Below are 20,395 nucleotides of genomic sequence, written 5' to 3'. Positions count from 1 at the left end.
TCCAAAGTGCGTTGCAATTTAAGTTTTCTTTGAAAACTCTAAACTTCATGAAGTTCTTGGGAATAAATTTGAAAAAAAAAAATCGAAGCCTGGATCTCTTGTTGGCCTCTTGAGCTTCGAGGTTGAAGCTCGAGGCTGAACATGTCTTCAAAATGCGTGTACTAATTTAACTCTGTGTTTGCCACTACAGAAGACCCGTGCCACTTGCAGGGGATCCAGCTCTTCTAATATGGTCTAATACGCATTTTCCTTTGGAATTCAGTGATATGAAAAAGAAGAGACTCGTCTTTTTTTTCGACACCCTTTTCGGTGCAGGTGAAGATGTGGCTGTTTTTCTATCTTACATATCATAAGTTCCAGTGACGAGATTTTGCTTGTTCTTCGATATAAAATTTGAAAAAAAAATCTGGAAAGTCTATTTTGCGACCAGGTGAATCAATCTTTCCTCTGATCTAGGCAGAGGTCCCGTCGAAGACTAGTTTCGTCGCCCAAGTTTTTCTTTCATTCCGGGATAGTTATAGAGTTTTCTTCCCTCTCAACCCTTTCCTTTGTTCTTGGACGTGTTCTGGGTTTACCGCAGAGGCATCCTCAATGGATGGGATTGTTAACTCCAAATGACATTCACCGTGAATGTCATTCAGTTCACCAATGGCATCCACCTATCAACATCAAAATACGTAGATGGCTTGACTATCACAACAGTGCTGTATATTTCCCTAGACGGTTGTTTCCTGACTGCATTTGTGGCATAACGTTAATTTCATTAGTTTCATCATCGTGTAGGAACACACGTGTCGCATTTTCAAATATGTGAACCCAACTAGGAATTTTGTCAGCATAGAAGTTTTTTTTTTCATTCACCGCTATTTTGATGGGGGCCTAAGAAGTTTGATTGTAGAGGGGCACTGTGAGCCCCGGACAACAACAAAAAATTACATTTTTACTTACCAAAGGTGATAACAAAGCTTTCATATGTTAAGGTAACGAAAACCAGAAAAAAAAGTGTCTACCAATTACCGAGGATGTTCTGAGATGATCATGTTTTCTTTCACTACATGCAAAACATTAGGGATTAAGTATGTCTTCTTTTTTTTCCCAAGCAGCTTCTCTCTGTTTAACAATCTCCTACAAAATTTAATCGCGCTGCCCCTCAAAGCTTAAAATGTTGCTGAAGTTTGATGGACTGCATTTGAAATCACGGAAACAAAACCTGAAAACGACAAATTCTGGTAAAGCATTTTATCATCCCTTAATCCGTCTGCAATATTCTTAGCTGAAAAGCCTAAGCCGCAGCTGAGAAAAAATAATTCTAATTTGTATTTCCGTTTGAAAATGTTGATTTAGTCAAACGGGTTAAATCGGAGAATAATGAAGCAACAAAATAAAATAGGCATCCTATAAATACAAGTTTTACAGATCATTGTTATCTTTACTTCTACCTCTTATTATGCCTTGTTTTTCATGAAAATTCAATCTCTTCCGACCTTCGTCATGAAAGTTTAAAATCCTCCTGGGTTTATGTTTTCATCTTTGACTACCCCGTGGAGATAAAATAAATTGCTTACCTACATGCTTGATCGAGCACCTCCTCCGAAGTTGCAAAGGCCACGTGTTGAGTCTCAGCTAGCCAGTAAAGTCCATCTGAACATTGAGAAAGGAGACGTCTTGCACAGTAGCGACTATTATTTGGTATTGTTAAATTTTTAATTACGGATTTTCTCTCGGATAGTTCTGGAATCAAAATATGTAAAATCCCTCAGGCTTTCTCATAATAAACTTTTATTTAACTACAATGAAAATAATGAGAAAATAAATACAATTCAAGTTTCTTATAAGAAGAAATTTTTAATGACAAGTAAAACTACAGTAGTAAGGTATGTATCGGTTCGTAACAGATCTCACATGCCTGAGGGGATCCTCATCCTTTTCTTGGTAATAGTTGAATATCTGAATTTTCTTGACAGATTGGTTTATGTTTGAGTTTTCACTTTAGTTGGCCCTAACTCAATATCTCACCCTTCCTAATAATTTTTTTTCAATCATTTCCTGGCCCTAACTTGACAGGTGATCCACTGTTCCCACAGTTCTTAGCTCTAGTTAGTACTTCTCAGTTTATATAAGATAGATCGGTTTAACGCTTTCAATTTTGTTTAACCCTTTGTTACCTTTGCCGAAAATCTTCATTGCCTCTTTCTCCAAATTCCATCTTTGCTTAGGCCTCTTGTTTCAATTGATGAAAGATGTCATGTTTCTACTCTAAGCAAATGTTCTCTTTGCCTTGATTCGTGAGAATTTTAACAAGATCCAGAAAAGTCTTCGGCCATATTTTTCCTGCTAACTTACCCTGCCTTGCTGACATGGCCGTCATAAGCTCCATCGCTGAGTAAGATAAAGTTAACGTAAACAATACTCAAGTGTTCCCTTCAAGGCAATATATCGCGTACTTGAATGGAAAAATCTTAAATTAGAAAATTAAACTTCAATGGTCGAGAAGGAGCAAAGTAGTTATTAATAAGTTATTCGACGAAACACATTAAAGTCTAAAAGCAAACAAAAAGTTAAAAAGTTGAATGAAATGAAAAAAATAGTAACCTAGAGCATAGATACCACAATGATAGCCTGATTTTGAGATTTGCCTGATTTTTGAAATGGGGTGGAAAATACCCCTAAAAGTCAAAGAATCTTAATAAAAATCACACCATCAAATTCAGTGTGTCAGAGAACCCTACTATAGAGGTTTCAATCTCCTATATTCAAAATGTACAATTTTGTATTTTTTTTTATCAGAGGAAAGATCACGGAGGGGTGTTTATTTGTTTTTTTATTGTTGTTTTTTCCAAAGGTGATTTTATCGACCAAGTGGTCCTAGAACATTGGAAGAGGACTCATTTGAACAGAAATTAAGTTCTATTTCTCTTTTTAAGTGACCAAAAAGATTGGAGGGCAACTAGGCTCCCTCCCAAGCTCCTTTTTTCCTCAAAGTTGTTCGATAAAAAAATTTGAGATAGCCATTTTACTCACCATAGCTGATAGACCCAATAACTATGCCTTTGGAGATAACATGATCCCCGCAACCTCTCAGGAAAGGTATTTAATTTATAAAATTTCCCTATTGTTTACGTATAGTGTTTGTTATTGTGAAGAATTCATAAATTTTTTGGGTGGTAGGGGGGCGAATTTTCTACTTGGGGGAGTTTCCACGGGGATACTTTTCCATGGGGAGGAAAGTTTCCGGGGGTGAACTTTTCAGGGGAAATTTTTCACTTGGAGAATTCGCCAGAATTCCTATACGAAATTCTTTTTACATGTCTTGCTTTCTCTTTGCCGATTGAATTTCACGCGTGGAGATGTTAAGGGTTAATGTTCGGGTGAATTTTCACCCGGATTGAATTGTCTGGAGGATATTTCCGTGGATAGAGGGATTTTTCCGCAGAGGTTGAGCCAGATTTCCTCGCGTTATTTAAAAAAGATCAGAAATTAAATGAAATAACAGATTTTTTCAACTGAAAGTAAGGTGCAACATTAAAACTTAAAATGAACAGAAATTGTTACGTATATAAGAGGTATTGTCCCCTCTTCAACACCTCGCTCTTTATGCTAAAGTTTGAATTTTGTCCCAATTCTTTAAGAAGGACTCCTGAAACACAAGGACTGTTTAATTTGAACAAAAAGGAACTTTTTTAAATGTACTAAATAACTTTACCGTGAAGATCGAGGTGTTGAGGAGGGGGGTATCTCCCCTCATATACGTAATAACTTTTGTACGTTTTAGGTTTTAATCTTGCTCCTTAAATTCAGTTAAAAAAACATTTTTTTTTTTTAATTGAAAAGAAAGAACGTGGTTGTTACGACTACAGGTCAAATCGGGCGGTTTGGCTATATAGTGGAAAGGTAGCACAGCTATTTATTAACAAACTACGAACTCTATAGACTACTATATAGAACCGCTTCACCACGTAAAAATGCGGCGTAGTGACCAGCTCGTAACCTAACTTCAAGGTAAGGGTGGGAGCTCAGAATCCCCACATATCTACCCTAAGAAATCAGCCATTCATGTACTGATAACAGCAGAGAATTAGGATCACTGCTGAGCATGCAAAATAAGTGCACGGGTAGAGTGTAAAAGAGTGCATGTCAAACTTCCCTTACGATGGTGTTACAAGAAATTCCATGCCCAACATAAATTGTCTATTATACTAACCTTCATTAAGCAAAACAGAAGACATGTATCCATACACGTCATTCCCATATGGGAACACGGTACCGTGGTTACACCTTTGGCGTGAAAAAATAGTTCAAGTTCAAGTAACTGGTATTGGGCGTTTTTATGTTACACGACCCTTTAGTTTCAGGAGTAAAACTTAAGCATAAGAAGTGAGCAATTGTTGAGGTGGGTATCCCCCTTCATATACAGCACAATTTATATTTGTTTTAAGTTTTAGTGTTGCTCCTTACTTTCTGTTTTGAAAAACGTGTATTTTTATTTAATTTCTGATGGGTTTAAAAATAATAACGGGAAACCCCCCTCCCCTTTCTGTTGAAAATTCCTATTGTGTAAACTCCCATCCCGCGGAAAGTTCCCCCGGACAGCTCTATTCACGCTCTAAAATCACCATTTAAAATTTTTACTGCGGACGATTTCCGCTGGAAAATTCTGCTTACTTTCATTTGAAAAAAAAATTGTTCTCTTTTGAATTGCTGATCGTTTTTCAAATCAAGCTGGGATCCCCTCTCCGTTGATAATTTCCCATAAATCTCGCCCCCTCCAATGGAAAATTTTTCTAGAGGAAAATTCCACCATGAAAAATTTCTCCTTCAGAAAACCGCCTCCCCACGGAAAAATCCTCCCAGACAATGCTCTCCCCACACAAAAGTTCCCCAGGACAATACCCCTGAAACATCTCCACATGTAAAATTGAGTCGCCAAATAGAAAGTAAGACAAATAAAGAGAGTTCATTTCCTCTTGGAAAATCCTCCCTTAGAAAATTCTCCTCTACCCCGAAAAATGTCTGTGGATTTCCCAATTACAAATGCTATATGTAAACAATGGACAGATATTAGTAGTATCCATGTATAAGGTCCGAACCCTACAAGGAATTGCACAAGAATATACAGTGCAGTTTCACCGGTATATGGCCTTACCACGGGCGGGCATCTATTACTACAGAAGGGACATGCCTTACCAGACGGGTTTCTGCGTCAACACCCATCTTATGAGCCAATCGGAGATGTTTCTAATAACGGGACTCCATATACAGTAACCTGATTAGCATAGTAATCTGATCCAAATATAAGGAGTGATTTTTATTATAGTTCATATTAGTAAGAGAATTGAATTCTGAGAGAGAACAGTTTATTATTATTTGACACGATATTAGCAAAGAAAATGAGTGCTACGTTTACACTATTTGAGCTTGATGGTGGAGCAGGTAGCAGCAATGATACAAAGGCGAGAGTACCAAGGTGGCAGTGGAAATTACACGAAGATGTAGACTAAACCTTGAATGGGACGATATATATGCAAGATATGTGATATCATTGAGACAATTTAAATTGGAGGAGAAATTAAGCTTTGCAGTGAAACTGAACATTGTGCATATAAATAGACTTCAAGCTACTTTAGATAAACTAGTGAAATATATCGAGGATAATAAATTGAATCAGTGATAATTATTGTTGTAATTATGTTCATTAAAATTGTTGCTTCAAAATCGAAGATATTTTTTTCTATAGTAGGTTAGCGTATAATTTTAAAGTAGAAAAAAAATCATGATTAGTCTGAAGTCGGTTGTGAAAGTGTTAGGACTCTAAAAATGGGTAGATATGAGAAAAAGAAAATCATAGGGAATCTTGTGTTTATGGAAAAACGTTTGATTCTAGATGACGATTTTCTGGAGTTATCTGTTCAAAGGAAGATATTTTCTCAGGGAATGATTGTCGATATAATAAAAAGTGATTCCCCGAAATTAGACTATTGCATGAAGCTTTCACGTCGTGGCCAAAGGCATTTACACAATTTATTGACATATTAATCACGACAAGACAAAACGATATTGTGGATTTGCTTTTAAACACACACTAGCTTAGAAATTTAAGACTATGAGTTTTCATAAGAAAGATTTTGTTCAAAGAGGATTTACTTTTCTCTCTCTCCCACTGAAGTTGTTGATCGTAGCTCAGTTTTATTTCGGTGGTGACAGTGTCAACACATGAAAAAATGTTCCATACATGTCCACTATGCATGTATACACTGGGCAGCTGGTCATCATGTGAGAATTGTAAAATGATTGATGAGTATGATGAAAAGTGAAAATTATGCAACCTGTATAAATTGCATAGAGGATATGCTGTACAAATGAAAGGTTGTAATTCCTGTCTTGAAGAGGTGTGTGACTCTCACCCTAGAGGACACCTATGCTCTAATTGCCATTATGATAAATGTAATCAGTAGGAGAATGCACATCTGGTATGTTTGGAAAGAATCCTAAACGTGATTTTAGTTTATTGCTAAGAGACTGGTATCGTCGTGGCTTTAGATTGCTTTGGGAGGAGGAACCAGGTCTACAATTCAACTGTTGGAATAACAAAAGAATTTCATTTCTACATCATCGTTGTGAAGACAATGGCTACTATGATTATAAGCCTAGTGATTTTTATTTGGCTTTTACAGAATGTGATTCACCACTTGAGGACACTGTATGTGACATTGATTCAAATAAGCAAATTGAAACATGCGAATTTTACAAATTGACTGAAAATTGTATCATTGACTATACAAAGAGACATGAAAGAGTTAAGTTACATTATGCTATAGGAAATGTTACCCTGATATTGGAACACATCGTATCAGTATATAGTGAATTCAAATGATCTACCTGCATTAGTTGTCGTCGAAAGATCCATTTACGTAGCAGAAGATGAAATGTAACCAGTGAAAAAGACGTTATTATCATGTGTATGCATTATTTTTATTGTTAAATAATTCTGTATACATCTTTATAACATTTTATTCGTAGGAAGCTGAAATCAATATTAATCACACTTGAGATTACGTTCTCCACTAGAAAGTCGTTCAATCGAGTAAAGTCAACGTAAATGCTGAGAAACTGCTTGTAGGTATAGCCACGACATCTGAACATGAAAAAGAGTAGTGCATGAAAGCCGCTTGTCACAGTCGTTAAATCCTGTACTCTCTTCTGATTTTGAATAATAGTTTTCCCACTGCTCTCAATAAAGTTGCTGATGTGTGGAGTGTAGAAATTATATGATAGGCCAAGAGTATACAAAAATTCGATATTCTTCGCTGTTTGAAAGACGCATAGCCAATGACCTGTCTTCAAACTCGATGGACTGCTATTAACAATGATTAGGGTATTGTTAACACTTGGAATTTTTTCAATGAAGTCCGATGGTATGCAATAGGAGTTATATTGGGACATCTATAAATCCATATTAAATACGCTGATTATTTGGTTTGTGTTCATGGTGCAAGGTCTAGTAACACACTGCCATCGGGTGTGATTTCCTAATAGGTTTCAAATTGACTCAATGATATTAATGTGATACTTTCAGTCAAGGCATCGGCAAATGTGCACTCTAAACGTACATTCCCCGTTAGTGCTATGCTCTTATCCTGGGTGCCAGACAGGTCCAAAACAATTACACCATGATTTTTTAAAAGCACTGAATCGGTTATTCCATTTTCAAATAGTTGTGAATCATGATCTAAAGATTGCATGGTCAACTTATACAGAGTTCAGTAGGATTTCTTATCAAATGGTAGAGTGTACAGTGGATTTCCATTCACTTTGCACACAAGGCTAGATAGACCAAACAAATTAAAATCATGGGGGATGCACTCCAATATCGAACGGCACTGATTTGGCGAACGGCACTGATTTTGAATAATAGTTTTCCCACTGCTTTCAATAAAGTTGTTGATGTGTGGAGTGTAGAATTTATATGATTGGCCAAGAGGATAAAAAAATTCGATATTCTTCGCTGTTTGAAAGATCCATAGCCAATGGCCTGTCTTTAAAGTCGATGGACTGCTATTAACAATGATTAGGGTATTTTTAACAGTTGGACATTTTTTCAATGAAGTCTGGTGGTATGCAATAGGACTTGTATTGGGACATGTATAGATCCATATTAAATACGCTGATTATTTGGTTTGTGTTCATGGTGCAAGATCTAGTAGAACACTGCCGTTGGGTGTGATTTCCCAATAGGTTTCAAATTGACTCAATGATATTAGCGTGATACTCTCAGTCAAGGCATTAGCAAATGTGCACTCTAAACGTACATTCCCCGTTCGTACTATGCTCATATCATAGGTGCCAGACAGGTCCAAAACAATTACACCGTGATTTTTTGACAACATTGAATTGGTTATTCCATTTTCAAATAGTTGGGAGTCATGATCTAGGGATTGCATGGTCAATTCATACAGAATTCTGTATGATTTTTTATCAAATGATAGAGTGTACAGTGGAATACCATTCACTTTGCACACAAGGCTATATAGACCAAAAAAATTTCAATGCCGTGCGCATGCATTCTTCACCCCCAACGACTCAACTACATCCAGCACTTGCATGGTATTACTAGAGTCGGTTTCGGCGTGTGCGTGAAAGACCCCTATGGCTTCATGTATTTTAAAACGATTTAGATTTGACGAATCGTACACGTCTGTGAATTTGGCCTCGCAGTCCAAAGCGGTCTTATTGCTCTGCAGGAGCGTGTTCTGAAAGTTTTTAAAACGTAAAATCGCCCTATCTCCGCATGACATTTACAGTGTTTCAGCCGATGCTTTAACTTTAAATTACTGCGAAATTTTGAGAGGCATTTTGGACAGTAATAGCATACACACCCATTTTTACCCTCCCCCAAAACCCTACTAATATCGGTTATTAGATTAAAATATCCTATTGAATCAGGGTCTGAAGCATCCGTGTATAGAACCCAGACCCAATGCTGCACTGATTCAATAGACGGAGCCCTGACTGGAAATAATACACCCTTTTTATCAGAACGCTGACCCTCTTCAAATTCTGTTTCATACTGTAGCACCGTAACACCAATCTTTAAATGTTCATTAGCCCGCTCACAAATATCCACCCCTTTTAATGTTACGGGAAATTGACCCTTTAAACAATCTAAATCTACTTTAGGAAACTTTGACCCATCCCCATTAGCTGCCAATTTATCCAACTTTCTCTTAAAAGCATCTTTTTGCAGAGGTCTAAAGGCGGCAATCCAAAATGCATACTTGAGACACTGTATTCTAGCATCGAAACAGATTCATTGTATTCCCTGACAACCCTCTAAATCTGAATGATATTTTAAGATAATTTCTTAAACCACATTGGCCTGACATCACATAAATAAATAAAAACTAGAAAAATTGGGTTTTTTATTGGCAAATTTAATATAATTAAAAAACGATGCTATTTTTTATATAGTAAACACTCCTCTCTTCTTCAGCGCGAAACGAAACGATGTATCAATAAAAACCAAAAATTAAAAGAATTAAAAACAACTACCTAAAAACCATAAAAGCGAGTTATTCGCCAATATCCGCGATTTGCACAAAATCCAAAAAATATGAACTGCCATCGACGTTGCTAGTATCCGTCGATGGCAGTTCATATTTTTTGGATTTTATGCAAATCGCGGATATTGGCGAATAACTCGCTTTTATGGTTTTTAGGTAGTTGGTTTTAATTCTTTTAATTTTTGGCTTTTATTGATACATCGATTCGTTTCGCGCTGAAGAAGAGAGGCGTTTGTCCTCTCGAAATATTCGCTTCGTTTTTTCAGTATCTTCATTTGGCCTATAAAAACCCCATTTTTGCTCGTTTTTCTTTCTTTAAATGATATTTTAATTTAATACCCCTCCCTCCCCTAGCCCCACCTCTTAAAATAAATTAATTTTTTAAATATACAAATATTAACGCTTAAATTCTCAATAAATAAAACAACTGACTCACTACCCCCTCATCATAATTGTCCAGTTTAGTTACGATGCTGCTTACCCAATCTAAAAAACCTCCTCATAATTTGCCAAATGTGGGCGAATTGCTAACATTTCTTTATGTAAGTATTTTGAACAGAAGTCGCTCGCATTTTTATTTCAAAAATTTATTTTTAGTGCTATTGATGCTTTTAAAATTTCCCTCCCTCCCCAAACCCGCATATGTTGTTCAAGAGGGGCTTGTTAACATAGGAATAAGTAATAGCCAGGGGGTCTGACCCCCCTGACATTAAAGAATTAAAGCGGTCACCAAAAACGGCCGTATAGACATTACTATGATGCAAGGCAGAGTTAGATCAGAAAAAATCTGGCAGTATAAATTCTGGTGGGGGTAATGTTTCACTACTCTCGTCAACCTCAATAGTGGGGGGTGGTATAAAATCTTCAATAGAATCATCACCATCACAACCAGTCTGTTCAATTGCATTAGTTGGACGTGGGTTGAAATCACCCTATTCACTGAGGATACCTTCCACGTTGTTTGGGGATAGTTGATCTAGCAAGCCTGCATTGTCTTTTAACGGAATTTATTTATGACTATTAGCAAGAGAACCCGGTTTAGATACACTTGTGGGGCTATCCCTCAAATATTCATTTATAAACATATTTTTCCATTCCGGGCCCTCAGTCATATCTATATCACAAGTTAGATCCTCCAAGCTACCTATATCACCAAAACATTCATTCAAAAAGGCCCTTTGCCATTCTAAATTATCATCAAGTACCACACTATCCATAGAATCCATTTGTGAAGGCTCATAGAAAATAAATGCTCCTTGAGCTGATGTCGATGGAGACGATAATTTCACCGATGTTAATCTATAAAAACAGGATTTATTTTCCATGTGCAATATCCACTATTTTATAAAGTAAAAAAAAATGTGCCAATTTTTTGCTCCACTCCGTCAAAACTTACTTTTCTCCTACTATTATGTTGGATAAATACTTGTCCACTTCAATCATTTAAAGTACGTGCTGACAACTTAATTTATATTTCCCCTTTTTTACGATATTAACTTCACAGAAAATAATTGAGCAGAAAAAAGCCCGGCACTTATTTAGTAGTTGGTAAGCACACAAGAAGTGAAGTTTGGGTAATACCAATGAAATATAAGAGAGTATGATAAAAAATATTTGTCATGGAGTCAACAATACCTCACTAGAAAGCCATAACCAATTTTTCGTATAGCATCATTGAGATTTCAATGCGCTTCTAGTCACATGTTTACCGGCTACTAAATAAGTACCAAAAGTCCTATAATGTATCTAAGTTAAAACACTATCTGATTAAGATACAAAAACTTTTCTAGTTTTTTGCTCCATTCCCCTCTTCTTCTTCTTCAAGAATTAGCCCGTTAGTTAATACGCACACACACATACACACATACACACACTCATACAACTAGCTGATTTAAAATTATTAAGAGAAAAAATTAGAATATTTAGCATACGTAATCAAAGACATGGCATTCGCTTAATTAAGATAGGCACGAAATATGCATTGATTTCACATTTCACGCCGTGCGCCTAGATAGAGTTTTGCTACGTAATTTATTATTTTGCAAGTCAATTAGAATGATAACAATCTCGGAAGAGCCTTTTTGCTACAACCACAGAAAGAAATGAGTTTACTCTTGATTCACGAAATTATCAGAATATCACGAAATAGTTTCAGAATATCTAGCCCTTCTCGTCTCGTAATTGGAGAACTATAGATTTGAAAATAGTTTTTAACAGCCGCGAACGAAAAATGGCTATTTTTTAACTTTGCTTAATTCGTGAACACATAAATGGCTAGCATATGGGAATGCGATATCAAAAGAAACGGGTATCCGAAGGTCAGTAGATCATTGCTACAGCGCTCCGTCTCTGATTGTCCAAGGCGCGAAGAGGTGGTCTACCCTGCAGGGAAGCACTAGATGGAAGATAAACACTTCCTGGCAAGTTAAAAAAGTTAAACGGTAATCAACTTGATTACCTTTAATTCAACCAATATTTGTGTTTTCAGTGAAGCTTAATTAAAACTGTGTCCTTTGGGCATAGATCTGAGTGGTGCCTACACCTCAATTTTGGTAATTCTAGTATGTTTTAGGTTTAGGTTCATTTTTATTGTATTTTTTGTCTGTCTTAGGCTTTATTTGCTCATTCATGATGGTTGCAGCGGCAGCTGCAGCCTAGCAAAGAGGGAACCACAGCCCATAGTAATCAAAAGTTGAAAACCTTGTTTTCAAAAAACTGTCTAGTGAGAAACAACGGCTCATTCAAAAGCTCTTTCTCATATCAACGTGCTTTTTATAAATTCTGCCATCTGTAAGTGCCATATGGCACTAAAATGACACTTTTTGTGCTATTTCTCTAAGGGTGACACTAGCAGGCTACGAGAAAATCGTTGACAGATCTTTTATAGCTCATATAAAAGATATTGCTACGTCTTTAATATAAATTCCACCATCATCAAGTTCAAACGGCACTAATAACGGCACTTTTGGTGTCGTGTCTCATGTGGAAAAGCTGCACTGTAAAAAAAAAAATTTGATTTCTAAAAAAATCTTTTGCTCAATTCAAACATGTCAAAAAAAATCCAATTTTTCTATAGGAATTGTGACTTGCTTATTGAATCCATACAAGTCACACACCAAATCCAATTTTTCTGTTGGAATTGTGACTTGCTTATTGAATTCCAACAAATTATTGAAATTATTGAGATTTATGTACTTTTCAATAAAAAAAAGGACATTTTCAACGCAAATAGGTTATATTAATCAACACGGTTTGAACTTCAACAGTAGTTTGAAGTTTCTTGAATATCATTTTAAATTTGACTATTGAAAGTAATATGTTCAGCATAAGTCCAATTCAAATATTTAAATTATAGCAGAAAAAGGGGAATGCTAATTGAATTTTGAGTATAAAAATATAATTAAAAAAATAAGGAAATATATTTTTACTTTGAAATAAGTTGAGCTTTCTTGTCAGCAAAATGAACACGCAGAAATTTATGAACAAGCATTATCTTTTAACTTTTACAATCGCTTTTTTTAAATGCATTTTTTGTGAGTTTCTGTAGGTAGAAAATTTCTTAAGTTGCTACCCTAACCTTAACAGTACTGCTTTTTGAATTCAATTTTTTGTAATTAATAACGAAAATCCTTCTCTGGGAACAATTTATGTTTTTGCGATGAACGTCATTTTTGTAATGAGACCCAAAAAGCTTTTAAAAAAAAATTCTTCCCTGGATTTGCCATAAATTTGCCGCTTACGCTGAATAACCAAGTAAGCAAATATATCGAAGAAAAGAAGACGCCTGTAAGGGTATTTTAGTCCTTTACGTACACGTAAAGGAACCAAAAGCTTCCCCAAAAAAGAGAATTTTCTAAAATAGTGTACATTTCAACTGGACTCAGAAATATAACACTTTAATAGCATGAATCATGCTTCAAAAACACCGGTTTGCTACAGGATTAATTATAAAATAAGACTTTAGCCCAATAAATTTTATCAAATTGTTCATAGTGTTAAACTGTAATTAAGGAGCGACTCAGCCCAATTGTAGCCGAAACTCAAAAATGGAATTTTGATAACAATTCATAAGAATTGGGTTTTTATGCAGATTGCAAATATATAAATTTTATTACGTTTAATATCTACCCACCAAAGGCTCCAAACCTCAAAAGAAAAAAGGATTTTGAAAACAGGGAGCCTGATGTTCGAAAAAGGGAGAAACACCCCCCAAAAAGTCAATAAATCTTAATATAAATCAGACCTTCAGATTCAGCGTATCAAAAAATGTTATTGTAGGGGTTGTGATATCCTATCTGCACAAATGTGGAATTTATGTTTCTGAAGTTTGGTTGATTCTAATGAAGTAAAACAAAATAGGATAAAAATATAATAGTTTAGAAACAAATTTCAGCTTATATTTGCACATTAGGGGTGGGGGGTTTTGGTAAAGCGTATCATTTATTAAATACCTAACCAAACCTAGGTACCTTTTTCCCCCTAAACCCCAAGAAACAATAGTTTAAATATTGTAAGCCCAATAAGAAATCACGCTTTACAATCCATTTCTCTATTGAAAGAAACTCGTTTCGAAAGAAACCCGCATCTTCCCTATATAATATAGAGCGTGTGTTCCAGATAGTACATAAGTACCAATGTATGTCAACGGAAGGTATTTTTAAGTACCTATATCCACTCCTTCTCCCTCTGGAGGGTCCTTAAATTTGCCTATATGACAGGTCTATACTTATTGAAATTTTGACAAAACAACATTTTACCTTAATTTTCAGTTATCAGTTTCTTTTTCTCAAGGTTTTAGCTCCGAAAATGCAAATCCGGCTATTTGAGTAAAATTTTCAACCATATCAATTTTGTTTCTTTCCCCTCCAAATTTAGGAAATGTATTTACAGATCCTTTAAAACCTTATAAATTGGGATTGAGCAAAGTTGTGAAACTGAAAACATTTTTGTTGTACTTCATCTAAGCAGAAGAACTATTTTGCATGGTTTTAATTTTATAACACACAGATTTGATGAGGCGGCGAACAAGAGATTTGATGAGATCTAATGAGTGAGTCAAAGGTATTAAGAAAAGACAGGATTCGTGGCATTATTATTGCAACCGTTAAGCTCTGGAGGTAGAAAAAAAGTGGGAAGTCTTTCTTTTATTTGTGCCTCGATTTGATTTCATCTTCATTTCAGTTCCGCTAGTCACTGTTTTCCTCATTGAAAGATATTTCTTACTCAAGTGTCTTCGGTCGGCCTGCTTCGGTCGGACTACGCCATTGATTTACTGATTTCCACCATGAAAAAATGCAGCCGTTAAGAGGTGTCATATTATCTGGGAGAAATTTTTTGTTGTAATTTTCTGTTCTTGTAAAATAAATGAGATTATTTTTTGGTATTTATTGATGCTTCAGAAAGAAGAAAGTTAAACTGAATCCTGAGCACTAGATATTAGACTGTAGACCTAGGAAATTGAACAACGCTAGTTATGGAAATCCAATAAAAGAACGGGAAATCCAGCAAACAAGATGGAAATCCAATAGGGATTTTTAAGTCCAACATGTTGTTTTGTCAACAAATTGAAAGTTCAACTCGTATATGGGAATTCAACATTTTTGTTCCTCAACAAATTTGAAATTCAATAATGACCATGGAATTCCAAAATGGTCTCCAATATTCAATTTCAGCTGTTGAAATTCCAATTTTGTTGTTGATAAACATTACAAACAATTTTCGTTGAATCTGAAACGATTACTTTTTACATTGTGGGCCTCTTATATACGTGTTTTTTTTTCAATTTTTTTTTCACTAAAATAATATAGGATTGAAACAAAGCTTATGATTCCCCATTACCATTGGAAAAGCTGGGGATCGGAGAACTGGTATCAGTATTATAGCCGTTTTCTAAATCCTTAACTAAGAGCTTACAAGAACCTCTCTTAACCACTTTCGTTCCAGATCTTTTAGTGTGTCTTATGATTCATCTGCTCAACAGTAAGCCACTGAAACATTAGCAGGCTACTACACCGTCGTAAATAGATGTTTAATGGCTCAACTATAAGCTATTGCTTATATCTCCTAGGTTTTTAAAAACTCTACCATCTATTAGATTTCACAGATTTTAATTTTAACTGGTTTCTGAGGAGAATTTGCATTGAACTCTTTGTTATGGTTAAAACATTAGCTGCAACCTAGCAAAGATCAAACCACAGCGCATAGTAACTAAAAGTTGAAAAATGTTAAAACGGTCATTTTTTCTTCTTTTTTACAGGTCTAGCAGGTTACTAAAACATCATAAAAACATTCACAAAACCTCATTCAAAAGCTTTTTCTCGTAACTACGTGGTTTGCATAAATTCCAGCGTTTGCAGGTGCCACACGGCACGAAAAAGGCACTTTATGCCGTTACTCGAGGCGTTGGGTTAGCGGGCTTCCAGAACATCTTAGATAGATTTTTGATAGCTCATATAAAATATATTACTCATATCAACGTTCTTCCTATAAATTCACCCATCTTCAAGTTTCAAATAGCACTAAAAATGGCACTTTTGGTGTCATGTCTCAAGTGGAAAAGCTAGGGCGATTGGGCTACTAGAACTTTTTAGAGTGATGTTTAATGGCTCATTTGAAAACTTTTGCTCATATCTACGTGCTTCTTATCAATTCTACCATTCGTAAGTGAGATATAGCACTCAAAACAACATTTTTGGTTCCACTTCTTATGTGGAAAATCTTGGAAGCATAAAACGGTATCATTGTAATAATTATGGTCCAAAACTCTTAACTGAAGGTTTGCAAGAACACCTACAACTCCCTCCTACAGTCCCCCTTAATAAGCTACAAAAGTAAAGTCCTATAAACACCAATATATTAAATTACATATAAGAGGCGTGGTTCTGTCAGTACAGCGCTAAACTTCAAATTAGATTATCATGCGTCCGATTCCAGCTTGAATTTTTTTTTTTTTCGATCATGGTTTGTCACTTCTTATGATTACTTTTCAGAAAATTCACTATTTTTGTAAGCGTGATGCACTCATTTTTTAAGGCATATCCTGGGAAGGCAGATTTTAAACTTATTACTCATATCTACGTGCTTTTTCTCAATCTTACCATCCAAAAGTGCCATATAGCACTAAAAACTGCACTTTTGGTACCACTTGTTAAGTGGAAGACTTTGGAAGCATAAAACTGTACCATTGCAATAATTAGGGTCCAAAGCACTTAACTGGAGGCTTATAAGATCCCCTCACATATATTTCCCCTCCAGACCCTATTAGTAAGTTTCATAAATCAACTAGTCATATTAAGAGTAAAAGATTATTACGAAAAAAATTATTTAAAACTAAAAAGTTTTCAACTAACCATCTACCAAAAGTTAAGCTTGATTGATCAACAGTTTTGAATTGAAACTTCAAACTTCACTCTGTGATGAAGCCTGTGTGCTAGTTCAAACGGTTGTAATTGAGGGGAAGGGACGTCCTTGCCCCCTTAGTTTTTGCTCTTGCCAAGGTTTTGAAATCACCTTTTTTGGTCATTTCATTGGAAAAGGCATTTGTTTCGTTTAAAAAAGTTGGGGAAACAATCAAAAGTGCACTTTGTGGGAATGTGCTATCAAGTCAAATGCATAAAAAGCGATTAGGTATAAATATAAGCTTTTAAATGAGCCCTTAAACAGCTTTCTTTTGTTAGAGTAGCCTTCTTGTTTCTGCTAGTCTGTAGGTGATTTATAAAGCCCTGTCTTCATTATGGCTTTTTCAGGCGTTTTCTTAAAAACAGCTTTTTGCTCATCAAAAAACAAACGTTCCTGAAAATCATGTATTGTTTTGTGAAGTATGGATAATGAACTTTATGTTATAGACTAAAAGTTTTTCTTAGCTGTCAAGGTTGTTTGTAGTATTTTTTAGAGCTGTCTTATCTCCCCTAGATCGGTGATAATTTGAAATTATATTAAAATAAAATTACAACTGAAACTAAGAAGTGACATTAAAACTTAAAACAAGCATACATTATTCAGTATAAATAAAAAAGATCATGGCAGCGTTGTTTCTGCATTAAATTTTAATCAAAAATGAACAAAGATTAATTCAAAAAAACAAAGTTTTTCCGAGGAAAGTAAAGAGCGAAGTTGAAACTTAAAACGTACATAATTATTACTTCACATCCTATTTAATATATATTAATATAACTAACACAAATAAACCAACTAATTATGTTTCCCTATGCTTTTATGATTATACAAAATTAGCGCTTTACTGAAAACACAAATAATATAGAAGTTTTGGTACAGTAAAAGCAAACCAATAAAGGACACTTTTTATAGAATTAAAATAGTATCAATCCCTTTTAAGATAAAGCAACAATCCATTTTAGGAATTTCTTTATTTTTTTACGTTTAACTTGGTATCCCTTCTGCACAATGGCTCAGTTCAATCACTGTATCTCGTTTTGGTTCTTAAAAGGACATGTCATGATTAGTTTGTACACAAGTTCAAATTAAGGCCATCTTGATAGTATTAGGACTATAGACTAGCTTTAGAATTTGTATCGTAGCTTGAAATTCACTCTTGCATAGAGAGAAAAAATCGGATTTCCAGAGTTCATATTGTGTCTTATTTGATCTTCATTTCAAGTGATACTAAAGCATATTTCTTACAATTTATGACTGTATATTACCCACTTTTGGTATTATAGCTGGTGAGAGCAAAATGCTGCTTGATAAATCAATCCAGTATTTCTGTATGGTGTTCAATTACTTTGCTGTTATTAAAAAATATTTAGTTTTACGCCTATGTTTTTAAGATAATTTTAATTGTATACTGAAAGTTACTAATGTCACAACCGGTGTAAGACTATGAAAAGCTTGATAGATTTGTTTACTGTTGTCAGGCTAAATACTCACTTTTGACTCTTAAATACATAATCCTGTTTTTTATACTTGACTTTTGTGTTTTCAGTAAAGCGCTAGTTTTGTATAATCATAAAAGCATAGGGAAACATAATTAGTTGCTTTATTTGTACTAGTTATATTAATATATACTCAATAGGCTGTAAAGTATAAATTTGTGTCCGTTTTAAGTTTCGACTTCGCTCTTTACTTCCCTCGGAAAAACTTTGTTTTTTTAAACTAATAGTAATATGTGACTGACCGTATTTCAAACCATAGGATGTATGAAAAATGTAATTTAGTGCCGCTCTCTAGGGCTATAATGAAAGAAAGGTTGAGGTGGCTAGGGCACGTTCTACGGATGAAGGATGACAGGTTGCCGAAGATTGTCCTTTTCGGCCAACCGTCTAGGACTAAACGGAAAGCAGGTCGTCCTCGTCTTGGGTGGGAGGATTTCATAAAGAAAGATTTAAAGGAAATGGGAACTTTGAAGGAGGGTGTAAAAAGGGAGGCTTTGGATAGAATGAGATGGAGGAGGAGCGTGCCTGGCTGTGTTGGCCTCAGGTGGCTTGGTGCTGCGGTGAGTTGTTAGTAGTAGTTGTAGTATAGTAATATTTTCAAGTTATGGGGCTCTACTTCTTATATTAGATAGTTTCTGCTCATTTTAATACTTAAATGTAGTCTTTAATTTTCTTAAAAATATTTTTTTAACAGTATATTGATGCTTTCATCATTAATATATTGAAATAGTAAAAAATTGTGGGCCAAAAATTGTAAAATACTAAAGCATAAAATCTTCAAATGAAAATAAAACCTAATTCAAAAATTACAACAAAACCTTTGAGATTGATGATTATATCCTGGATTTCACTTCTTAAAATATTTCTTGGATCAAACTCTGCTCGCACGTCTCGAAAACTTAATAAAAATATCATAAACCGTGAAACCATCATCATTATATGAAAGAACCTTATTGATTCATACATGAAACTGTCTTTACTCCTCAAAGTTGATAAACGGACTTTTAAGGGATTAAAAGTAACTTGATACTATGAATGGCTTCTCATTGAAAAAACTTCGCTTGCATTTTTTTTTCTTTCATAGAACCAATACTAGACAAGAATCGTGGCTTCCGGGCAATAAAATTGGATCGAATGTCTCATTAGAGGACATTAGAGATGAACGTACTTTCACAGGATGTTGGAAATCTCTACAAATTATGTACTTCCTGCAAGGATATATTGGTACTTTATGGATTAAAGAATTTTTACAGAGGCCTTCAGGCCAAAGTTTATAAAATTAGCAGTATGATCATTCCCTATCTCACCCATTATAAAAACCTGGACCGAGGTGCGAGTGCTCCAGAGAACGTTTTTGCAGATATAAACATAAGCGGCATCAGATCTTTTCACGGGTAGAAAATTTAGATTTCTCTTGGACGCGAAACTTAGCTTCAACGTTGGAACACTAATTTTGAAGAAACTAATTTTAAATTAATTTATTCCAATACATACATGAAAATCGGAAGTTAGTAGTGCAATGTTATTATTAGATGTTTTTAGGAATTAAAAATAGGTTTCGAAGTCTCAAGTTGGTTTCAAAGGCATTTTGAGAAAGTTTCTGCCAAAATACGTTCCAGGGTAATTGGACCGCTGATGGCAGATCAAATGAGAGGAGCTGTTTGTACGCACCGATATAACTATATATATATATATATATATATATATATATATATATATATATATATATATATTATTATATATATATATATATATATATATATATATATATATATATATATATATATATATATATATATATATATATATATATATATATATATATATATATATATATATATATATATATATATATATATATATATATATATATATATATATATATATATATATATATATATATATATATATATATATATATATATATATATATATATATATATATAT

At 34.6% G+C, this 20,395-nt stretch overlaps 1 protein-coding gene across 1 annotated transcript in view; it reads right to left on the bottom strand.

Annotated features, from left to right (window-relative positions):
• Positions 1-19,414, bottom strand: part of LOC148956414 (uncharacterized) — a 68,861-nt gene extending 49,447 nt beyond the window's left edge. Inside the window, exons 1-2 of the mRNA XM_089108042.1 lie at positions 19,267-19,414; positions 1,566-1,731 (exon numbers count right to left, since the gene is read on the bottom strand). Coding sequence (XP_088964168.1) covers positions 1,566-1,731; positions 19,267-19,414 — 314 coding nt within the window. The remainder of the gene's footprint in view (positions 1-1,565; positions 1,732-19,266) is intronic.
• Positions 19,415-20,395: the final 981 nt, after the last annotated feature.

Source organism: Artemia sp. Qi Xiang Cuo, chromosome 1 (assembly GCF_049724085.1).
Source record: "Artemia sp. Qi Xiang Cuo chromosome 1, ASM4972408v1, whole genome shotgun sequence".
Taxonomy (NCBI): Eukaryota; Metazoa; Arthropoda; class Branchiopoda; order Anostraca; family Artemiidae; genus Artemia; species Artemia sp. Qi Xiang Cuo.
The sequence above is the reverse complement of the archived record's forward strand: the minus strand, read 5'-3'. Positions and strand labels throughout refer to the sequence as shown.